Below are 10709 nucleotides of genomic sequence, written 5' to 3'. Positions count from 1 at the left end.
AAATGTAAATATTGAGAAAATCGTCTTCAAAGTTGTCCAAATGAAGTTCTTAGCAATGCATATTACTAATCAAAAATTAAGTTTTGATATATTTATGGTAGGAAATGTACAAAATATTAATATCCTAATGATTTTTGGCATAAAATTGATCATTTTGACCCATACAATGTATTTTTGGCTATTGCTACAAATATATATGACTGTTTTTAGACCAATTATTATTTATTCCTATTAATTAACAAGAACAATCTCTACTAGTATATATATAGGAATAAATATGAACTGTTTTTGTAATTATTATTATGAATTATCAATTGTTTTTGAATGTTATGATGTATTGGTTTCCAGAGGTGTTCTAGTTGATTTAGTTTTATGATCTGATGAAGGTATAAACATGAAGGTCTGGAAATCCCAGATCTGTTCCAACAGAACCTGAAAAACCTGAGCAACACTCACAGTTCAGACGCATGAGTTCACATAATTATGTACGACTATAAAAAGATGATGCGTTTCCGTTAATAAAGTGTGATGGATCCGATCGGCGTCACGGCGTTCACCGAAACACTACAAACACACACAGTGGGTTACAAGGTTGAAATTTTATTTATGCATCAGAATGAAAATGAACATGATTTGTACAAAAATACTTTCCTGTCAGTGCATCCCGTACGAGCATTGCACAAATATTACAGTGAGATGCACATTTCAAGTTTACTGCAAACACAGCACATTTAAAAGATAAAACGACAAAAAAGATATTCCATTGTCCAGGGAATATTGGAAAGGTACAAAACATAACAAAAAGCAGTTATTACAGACCGAATAACAGCTCCGAAGCGTCTGAATTTGTGTCTCTGCGTATCTCATGTGGCCCAGCCACCATTTAACCATGAAATAAATACAGATCCATGGGAAAAACCACATCAGAACATTGATGCTCACAGACAATCATGTATTCGCCAGGCATTCTGATCAATCTCTACCGTTAAAGGAGGTTTTGTACAGGACAATCGATAAAGCGGTAAAAGAATAGCAGTGCTTTCATTACAAAAATATCTACAACCGTCGGCGAACCGATCGCTCTCTCCAGCGTCTGCGCTTCCGACGGACTCACGCCGGCTGCAGGACACAAAACAAGCAGAGTCAACATCTCAGAGTCTGAGGTTAACACTTTTACACATCGCAGCGTCAAACAGACTGCAGAACAGGTTTGATTTCTGATCTGAATATCAAACATTAACCAGCCGCTGTGTCAGATTATTACGCTGAATCATGAGCAATAACAGCTGAACATCAACTCTTCAATTCGCTTATCAATCTTTCATTCCAAAGCACTAGATCACTATCAGAAATCACCATCATAAACACACACTCAGAGCGGAATAACAGCACAGCTCATCTATCTGCAGGACTTTTGAATAAAATGTTATGCTTTTTATAAGACCTGCACAATAAAATGAATACTACATGAGCATGAGGGCAATGTAACGTATTCAACTGTAAATGATTGTCAAAAACTTCCGAGGTTCTGACAAAAACACACTGTTGGTCAAAAGTACGATTTTAAATAAGTTTCTAATCTCATCAAGGCTGCATTTATTTGATCAAAAATACAGAAAAAAAAAGTGTAATACTGTGAAATATTATTATGAAGTAAAACAACGTTCTTCTATTTTAATATACATTAAAAATCATTAAAAGTTAAACATTTATTCCTGAATTTTCAGCATCATTACTCCAGTCTTCAGTGTCACATGATCCTTCAGAAATCATTCTAATATACTGATTTATTATCAGTCACAGATTTTTTTGTAACCTGTGATACATTTTTCAGGATTCTTTGATGAATAAAATTAAAAAGAACAGCATTTTTTTTTAAATAGAAAGGTTTTCTAACAATATTCACTACTGTTCAAACTTTTAGGGGTCAGTGATTTTTTTCTTTTTTTGAAAGAAATTAATACTTTTATTCAGTAAGGATGTGCTAAATTGATAAAGTGATAGCATAGATTTACATTGTTTCTATTTTGAATAAATGCTGTTAACTTATTCATCAAAGAATCCTGAAAACAAAAAGAATCACAGGTTACAAAAAATATTTGGCAGAACATCGATAATTCTAATAATGAATCAGTGTATTAGAATGAATTCTGAAGGATCATGTGACACTGAAGACTGATGAAAATTCAGCTTTGCATCACAGGAGTAATTAGATTTTAAAGTATATTAAAATAAAAAATATATTTTATATTGTAATAACATTTTTCAGTATTTTGGGTTTTTTTTCTGTATTTTTGATCAGCCTTGATGAGCAGAAGACACTTCCACCAAGCCTGCATTTATTTGATCCAAAATACAGCAAAGGCAGTAATATTGTGAAATATTTTTACTATTTAAAAAGTTTTAAAATGTAATTTTAATCTGTGATCAAAGCTGAATTTTCATCAGTCTTCCGTGTCACATGATCCTTCAGAAATCATTCTAACATGCTGATTTTCTGATTAGTATTATTATTATCAATATTTAAAACAGTTGAGTTCATTTATTTCAGGATTCTTTGATAGATCCAAAGATCATAATTTATCTGAAATAAAAAAGCTTTTGTAACATCATACACTATACCATTCAAAAGCTTGGAGTCAGTGTGATTTTCGGGGGAAAGAAATTTCAGAAATTAATACTTATATTTAGCAAGGATGCTTTAAATGGATCAACAGTGATGATAAAGACATTTATAATGTTACAAAAAGATTTCTATTTTAAATAAATGCTGTTCTTCTGAACTTTATATTCTTCAAAGAAACCTGAAAAAAATTCTACTCGGCTGTTTTCAACATAATAATAATAATAATAATAACAAATGTTTTTAGAGCAGCAAAAAAAGCATATTAGAATGATTTCTGAAGGATCATGTGAGACTGAAGACTGGAGTAATGATGCTGAAAATTCAACTTTGAAATCACTGGAATAAATAATATTTTAACACATTAAAATAGAAAACAGTCATTTTAAATAGTAAAAACATTACAAAATGTTACTAGTTTTGCTCTACATTGGCTCAAATAAATGCAGGCTAGGTGAGCAGAAGAGACTTTTTAAAAAATCTTACTGTTCAAACAGTTTTGACTAGATAATTTGATAAAAAAAAAACATTAAATATACATAAAATTAAATTCCTGTTTGTCCACCATCATGTTTTTTTATTTAATATTTCAGACATTTTATGGCCATAAGTTCTAATTGTCAGAAAACTAAACTGGAGCCTGTGTAATGCAGAATTACAGATGATTCTAGTGCTGTCTATTGATGAAGTCAGACAATCACCTGATCAGCCCTGAACGCTCTCCGCCGTGCCGTTCCCGTAACCGCCTTTAGATTTCATCTGCGCCTGCACCGAATCCACCTGCCCCACACAAACACCACAAATCAAGATCACAGGACATCACTTCATCCAGAACACCACAGCTGCTCCGCTCATTCTGATCTCAACCTGAGTCTGGCAGCTTCAACAAACCAGCTCATTTGTTAATCAAATCTGTTTTTGACTTACAAACAAATTGTGTGTCAAGTAAAATGATTCAGTCATCCTCATGCAAATAATGCTTATTTATGCGGTTTGCGTAGCAAAACACCAATCTCAACAAATTTAGATAATATTCACTCCGAGGACAAAATGATGTCCTATTCGTAATTCGGTGAGAGTGCGTTCTCTAAATGTTGAATACTCACAGCTCCCAGACTCATTCCCATGTCTCCAGAGCCCACGTGTGTCATATGAATAAAGTTTGTGGGTTCTCCGATCATAGAGCGATCTATCCTCCGCCTCCGCTTCTGCAATTCACACGCAAAGAGAAAAAAAGAGGGCGGAACAATGAAGCGAGACTCAGGAAGACCTGCTACACTCACACACATCAACACACACACATCTGAGTCTCTGCACTCTTCATCATCCTCATCCTCATCACGGATATATAAGCCAGTGTTTGAGACTCACGGGTTGCGGCTGTTCAGCGACGCAGCAGCTGAAACACACCCAGAACTCTGTCATGCTCCTTCTGCAGCAACTTCCTCCGTCTGACTTTCTTCTCTCTCTTCCTGTGTGTTTTGCTCTATTGTGCTCTCGCTCAGTGGCCGCAAGCGTCTGCCGGAAGCTGATCTCAGCGTCTCAACGCACGCATGCCAGGCTCACGGATCCTCCTGAAACACACAATTAAATCAGCGGAAATCTCAACAACATTCAACCTTCCTCGTATTTTCAGCAGCAAATGAGCAAACGGCACCGCTGGAGTTCATAAACATAAATGTGTCTGTTCAAATTCTGAGAGAAAATGAAATTAAAATTGAAACTTGAAAATGTGGACATTCAGAAAGAGAATTGAAAGGGGTTTCTGGGCATAAAATCCCCCTGTAATAAACTGCTCTGTCATCTCTTCATAACATCTGACGAAGTTCATAAGATTCTATTGCAGGCCTAGTTATAAGAGATAAACCCCCACTATATTTGATTATAAATCTGATTGATTGATGATTTTGTGTATGTTCCTTAACGAAATTACACATGACTACATGGTTAAAGCATTATGTTTACATCTAGTAGAAAACAAATGCCTTTATAAAGGTTCAAGCTCATTTCTGACACTAGAGCCTCCTCCTCCTCCTTCTCATCATCATCAAACTGTATAAAATAATCGATTAATCATGATCAAATCTGAGCTCCACACCACAGATCTGTCTGTTTTGCTTTAGGAATGTAAGTGCACCAGTCTCCAGCTGTTAAACTCATTAAAAAGCCTTAAATATTACATGAAGCATTTATATTCATCCAATATTAATAAACAGACGCGCAGCAGGAAACCTCAGCCACAAACTAGCATGCTAACAATCAAATATGCTCTCTTACAGCACAACTAGAGGAACAAAATCAAACCTGGAGGTGAAAAACAAGCTTTAATATCACAGCTCGCGCTTATAATAAGCGATTTTAGCGATAAATGTTTAATAAAAGGAAGATGTGAAGCCTTACCTCGAGCACTTCCTGAAAGCGTCTGTCAGAAAGCCGATAGTGGCTCCGCCCTCTTCCGCCGCTGGTCCGCCGCGGTGCATCTCGGGGCTTGTAGTTTTGTCTATTGATAGCGCTCGCTTGCGCACAACGCAGTAACCTCACTTGGTGAACTAAAAGAAGAAAAGCCGTCAGGATTTACATGAACACGAGAGATTGACCTGATGTGAAAGTGCATCTGCTCCACCAGGGGGCGACGCTCATATGAGTTTATATTTTCACAAACCTTTCCACATTGATCGCTTTGAGATTCTTTCAGACTACAATAAATAAACAGTCAGCAAAAAAAAAAAAAAATCAACTTCTTTTTTTCATGTCTCCATATATAAAATACGCGCTGTTTGTTTTTTAGAAAACATAAGCAGTCATTATAAAAAAGGAAAAGTAACTGCGACGCGCCTGGATGGCATTAAACTAAATATTGTAGATTCCAACAAAGCCACATTGCATAATTCATTATATTTGAACCGTGTGTTTGTACAGGAGTGTGCGCGTGTGTGTGTGTGTAACGCGCATGCGCGTGCGCTGTATCCATGTAAGGAATAAACGCATCATCAGGAATGGAAAAACCCTGAACTCCTCCAGAACCCTTCACTGCTGCACCATCATCACGTCCAGCACGAAAAACTATCATTCAGCTCTGGAGCATATATTAGTATAGTGTGTATGTGATCTCTCAAAAACACCAGGAAAACAACGCTATATGTCACAGTTTATGAATGATTATTAAATAAAGAAGATCTGTGTGAGTTTTGTTCACACTTAATGAGGATATCTGGAGAAATGTACTTTGTTATTGCCTTGTATTTAATTTAAATCTTTTTTTTACTCTTTAAAACTGTTTAAATTCATTAAGAACAGAGAATAAGTCTAGTAAAATATATGTCTACAATAACTAATTAAAAGCATAAACTACACTATTTGTAATGTTTTTTTTTTTTAAGAATTCTCTTCTGCTCACCAAACCTGCATTTATTTGATTCAAAGTACAGCAAAAGCATTAATATTCTAAAATAATTTTACTATTTAAAACAACTGCTTTCTATGTGAATATCTGTTCAAGTGTAATTTATTTCTGTGATGCAAAGCTGAATTTTCAGCATCATTACTCTAGTCTTCAGTATCATATGATCCTTCAGAAATCATTCTAATATACTGCTCAAAAACATTATTATTATTTTTAAAACAGCTGAGTAGAATTTTTTCAGGTTTCTTTGATGAATAGAAAGTTCAGAAGAGCAGCATTTATCTGAAATAGAAGTCTTTTGTAACATTATAAATGTCTTTATCATCACTTTTGATTAATTTAAAGCATCCCAACTAAATAAAAGTATTCATTTCTATCATTTCCTTCCCAAAAAAAAACCCCCAAAAATGTAAACTGACTCCAAGCTTTTGAATGGTATAGTGTATAATGTTACAAAAGCTTTTTATTTCCAATAAATGCTGGTCTTTGGATCTTTCATCAACATCGATAATAATCAGGAATATTTCTTGAGCAGTAAATCAGTATATTAGAAAATTCAGCTTTGAAATCACAAAAATAAATTACAGTCTAACAGATATTCACATAGAAAGCAGTTGTTTTAAATAGTCAAAATAGTTCACAATTTTACTGTTTTAGTTGTACTTTGGATCAAATAAATGCAGGGTTGGTGAGCAGAAGAGACTTTAAAAAATAAATAAATAAATAAATAAAAACAGTTCAAACGCTTTCTCCTGGTAGTGTATTTATAAAGAATAAATTGTGTTGTCGGTATTACATAAAAAAAAATCCACCCAAAGGAACATCATGAATCATCAGCAACACAAAAATACCATTTGTCTGGCCCACGGTGGGCGGAGCTTACGCGGGCTAAGGATCCTGCGCTGTGATTGGCCGAGGGCGGTTTCCGCTGGCCGGTGTTTATATAGCCAATCAGCGCGCAGCAGAGGGTAGTGTCTGAGCAGCAGCGAGCACACGAGTTTCTCTTTGGTGGAAGATTGCGAGGAAGCGCCATCGTCCAGCTTTCATTCAGCGTCATGGAGGAATCAAGTAGTTGACGTTTCCTTAAACCTTCTCTTTTCACGCCTTCCTTCGTACGGTCATCGATCCGGTGTTACTAACAACTTTCCCGACATTGACGCGCGTCTGAATCAGTTTGAAGATGAAGATCATCATCGGAATCGGAGGGTGAGTGAGTGAGTGAGCGAGCGAGAGAGAGAGAGCGCAGCGCGTGCTCGATGCAGGCCGCGTGCCACTCTCATTTTGTTTGAGAGGAGAACAAAAATCACTATAGTAACGGTAATTCCCGCCGGAATGATAGAATGGTGTTTAAACGGCGGGAGATCGGGTTCAGGCGGGAATGTTTTAAATAAAACTAAAAAAAATTTTTTTAGACTAATTAATGACAATTATGTAATAGTAACTGCAGTTTTGGCAGACGCTACAGTTTCCACACTTATCTGCTTTGTTTACTAACGTTAGGTGTTTATTCCACTGTGAGCGTCTTAAAGGGACCGTTCACCCAAAATAAATAAATAAATAAAACTGTGTTATTGACTTTCCTCGATTTTGTTCCAAACCTCTATGCATTCTTGCTTGTGCTGAACACACAAGGAAGATTTGACGGTAACCATAGTATTTTTTCCCCCCATGTTATGCAAGTCAATGGCTACCGTCGCCATGATGAGTAACTTTTTGTGGAATTAATTTCTGGATGAACGATTCATACAAAATAGTCGAAATAAAAACATAACGCATGTGTTTTTCCATCCCGCAGGGTCACCAACGGTGGTAAAACTACGCTGACGGACAGGCTGATCAAGAACCTGCCCAACTGCTGTGTGGTCCACCAGGACGACTTCTTCAAGGTCAGTATCAGCAGACACAGGTCATAGGGGTCAGACATTGACGATAGGGGTGAGATGTTAAGGGTTTAGCGGTGGGAGGCTCAGATCGGCGGTGTTCTGGAGTGCATCTCATTGGTGTATGTTTCAGCCCCAAGATGAGATTGAAGTTGGTGAAGATGGCTTTAAGCAGTACGATGGTAAGCCGGGCTCTTCTCCAGGGGTTGGTGTGTGTGCTTTTGCATGTCCGGCGGCGCGACATTCGTCCCTCCTGCTCACTTGTTTGCGTTTCCCTCCGCAGTCATCACTGCTCTGGACATGGACGCCATGATGAGCACCATCCACGCCTGGCAGATGAACCCCGTCAAGTTCGAGCGATCTCACGGCGTCAACAACACCCTGGACTCCGAGATCCTTCCGCGCAATCAGGTTGAGGACGAAGGCGTTCATATCCTGATCGTGGAAGGGTTTCTGCTGTACACCTACGGGTGAGTGTCGCATACAGACGTGTTTGAGTGACCAATCAGACTTGGGCTTTTACTGAACGTAGTTTCTCTTGTGCAGACCTTTGATCGATGTGTTCAACCAACGATACTTTATTTCCATTCCATACGAAGAGTGCAAAAAGAGGAGGAGGTGAGTGACATCTGCTGCTTGTTTGTTTGTTTGTTTGTTTGTTTGTTTGTTTGTTTGGAGGAGTGATTGAAGGGTCACGTATCTGATCGTTCTATGTGTGTTTTAGTTCAAGGAACTATTCTGTGCCAGACCCACCTGGTCTGTTCGACGGACACGTCTGGCCCATGTATGTCAAACACACTAAAATCATGGAAGACTCAGGGGTTGATGTTGGTAAGTGTTGATACTTGATGTCCCGCTAATTATAACATAATGCAAGTGATGTAATCGGATTACTTTTTAAAGAAACTTCAAGTAATGCATTACTTTTGAACTTGAAAGAAAACATCAGTTACTTTTCAAGTAAAGAACAGCAGAGAGAACTTAAAGTAACAATGCATTACTTTTGAACTCGCAAGAAAAACATTAGTTTAAGAAAAGTAATGCAAAAGTAACACGAGTTACTTTCCAAAAAAGTTACTTTTTTTTTTAACATCAGTTATTTTTTTGAGATTTAAAAAAAAAACAACAACAGGGAGAATTTAAAAAGAAACACAAAAGTAACAATGCATTACTTTCCAAAAATGTAGCTTTTTAGCTCACAAAAAAATTAGTTACTTTTACATATGAAGAACACCAGAAAGAACTTAAATGTAACACTTTAACTCACAAGAAGACCACAAAGTTACTTTTTCAAATAAAGAACACCAGAGAGAAATTAAGAAAATGTAACGCAAAAGTAAAATGCATTACTTTCCAAAAATGTAACACTAACTTACAAGAAGACCACAAAGTTACTTTTTCAAATAAAGAACAGCAGAGAGAACTTAGAAAAAAGAAATGCAAAAGTAACAACTGTTAACATCAGATACTTTTTTTTTTTTTTTTTTTTTTTTTTTCAAATAAAGAGGGAGAATTGAAAAATGCAATAGTAACATGCATTACCTTCCAAAAAAGTAACAAATGCAAAAAAAATTTTTTTTTTAAGGAGTAAGGCAATAGTGTAATGTTACTTTTAAAAGTAACTTTTTTTTCCTGCTGATAGATCATCAAGACTCTAATTGTGTTTGTGTTTCAGTGCAACTAGATGGAACCATGTCCAAGGAACAACTGTACAACTTTGTGTACGGCAACATTCTGAACAGCATCCAGAACAACCTGCCCTGAACAAAGGTGTGTATGTCACCATCTGATGTTCAGTATGTTCTTGATTCTCAATCCTGTTCCTGATCGTGTCACGTCTGTATTACAGATCTGTCGATCAGCTTCAGCCACTCCTGCGTTTACTCCGGCCCAGACGGCGTCTACATCGCTGTTGTTTTTATATCTGTTTTTATATCCTCTGTATTTATTGCTTATGCAGCTGTTATAAGGCTGCGTCTGTATCAACATCAGGAGGGAGAATGTTCTGAGCATGGTTGCAGCTATGAGCACAAGCCAATAAAATGAAGCTCCTGCCATACGTCTGTGTCTGTTGACTTTTTCCTGAGCGTGATTGATGGAAATAAAGGAAGATTGGTGATTCATCCAAAAATTACAGTCATTCCAAACCACTGGTTCTTCAAAAGACACATTGCATAACAAATGCAAACATGTGGCAGCATGAAAATCATATAAGCCATTATTCTGGACTCCATTCTAAAGCAAGTATTTTCCACTCTTTGTCACACACTGGGATATGAGTCAGTGAAGGAGTAACTAAGGGAACACAACATGCATTGCCCTGTTTACTCCACATTCGGAGGCTGTGACCATGTTTTGGGAGACAGTTGTCCTGTCAGTGTTTATGTCGGTCAGCCGGAGCAGACCTGTCATTATGGTTTCCGTCATATTTCTTTTCTTAAACACATCCTCTCAGACGCTCACCGCTAAATAGCGTCCTCACTGCTTGCGTCACTGCAGCTGCTGCGACTGATAGCTGCGGTAATCTCACGCTTCAGACGCCTTACATAACTGTGAGACGCTGATTAACCTCAGGAGAACATCTCACTGCACCTGATGCTCCTTCAAGATCATCTTTCAGGTCTAGTCTAGTCATTATTGAGATACTCTTAAAGGAACAGTTCACTCAAAAATTAAAATGTACTGTTAATTTATTCATCCTCAGATCGTGTGTGTTTGATCCAAACACCCGAATGAAGGGAAAAATTAACGTTTTTAGTTTCTCATGGTTTAAGTAAAAAAATCCACATTTTATATTATTGAG

The 10709-nt window shown here is 36.9% G+C and overlaps 2 protein-coding genes across 3 annotated transcripts; one reads left to right on the top strand and one right to left on the bottom strand.

Annotated features, from left to right (window-relative positions):
• Window positions 1-584: 584 nt before the first annotated feature.
• Window positions 585-5085, bottom strand: LOC141345423 (CDC42 small effector protein 2-like). The gene is made up of 5 exons (XM_073850275.1): window positions 5024-5085; window positions 3995-4197; window positions 3730-3831; window positions 3325-3403; window positions 585-1119 (listed from the first exon to the last, which is right to left on the bottom strand). The coding sequence occupies exons 2-4, from the start codon at window positions 4046-4048 to the stop codon at window positions 3329-3331; spliced, it is 231 nt and encodes a 76-aa protein (XP_073706376.1). The 5' UTR covers window positions 4049-4197; window positions 5024-5085; the 3' UTR covers window positions 585-1119; window positions 3325-3328.
• Window positions 5086-6990: 1905 nt separating this feature from the next.
• mibp2 (muscle-specific beta 1 integrin binding protein 2) lies at window positions 6991-9965 on the top strand. Of its 2 annotated transcripts, XM_073850367.1 has the most exons (8): window positions 6993-7232; window positions 7822-7912; window positions 8040-8088; window positions 8190-8376; window positions 8453-8524; window positions 8631-8737; window positions 9582-9676; window positions 9756-9965. In XM_073850367.1, the coding sequence occupies exons 1-7, from the start codon at window positions 7207-7209 to the stop codon at window positions 9668-9670; spliced, it is 621 nt and encodes a 206-aa protein (XP_073706468.1). In that variant the 5' UTR covers window positions 6993-7206; the 3' UTR covers window positions 9671-9676; window positions 9756-9965. The 2 variants fall into 2 exon arrangements, with proteins under 2 accessions (XP_073706469.1, XP_073706468.1); XM_073850368.1 differs by lacking the exon at window positions 8040-8088 and having other exon boundaries at window positions 6991-7232.
• The last annotated feature ends 744 nt before the right edge of the window (window positions 9966-10709 follow it).

The sequence above is a fragment of the Garra rufa genome, chromosome 11 (assembly GCF_049309525.1).
Source record: "Garra rufa chromosome 11, GarRuf1.0, whole genome shotgun sequence".
Lineage (NCBI taxonomy): Eukaryota > Metazoa > Chordata > Actinopteri > Cypriniformes > Cyprinidae > Garra > Garra rufa.
The sequence above is the reverse complement of the archived record's forward strand: the minus strand, read 5'-3'. Positions and strand labels throughout refer to the sequence as shown.

Bases quoted from the DNA above. Each gene is read 5' to 3' on its own strand.
- LOC141345423 (XM_073850275.1), bottom strand. From the start codon at position 4,048: ATGACAGAGTTCTGGGTGTGTTTCAGCTGCTGCGTCGCTGAACAGCCG. The intron at 3,832-3,994 runs GTGAGTCTCAAA...TGTGAATTGCAG, and splicing joins TCGCTGAACAGCCGCAACCC to AAGCGGAGGCGGAGGATAGA. The intron at 3,404-3,729 runs GTGAGTATTCAA...TGTGTGGGGCAG, and splicing joins TGGGAATGAGTCTGGGAGCT to GTGGATTCGGTGCAGGCGCA.
- mibp2 (XM_073850367.1), top strand. From the start codon at position 7,207: ATGAAGATCATCATCGGAATCGGAGG. The intron at 7,913-8,039 runs GTCAGTATCAGC...TGTATGTTTCAG, and splicing joins ACCAGGACGACTTCTTCAAG to CCCCAAGATGAGATTGAAGT. The intron at 8,738-9,581 runs GTAAGTGTTGAT...TTTGTGTTTCAG, and splicing joins AGACTCAGGGGTTGATGTTG to TGCAACTAGATGGAACCATG.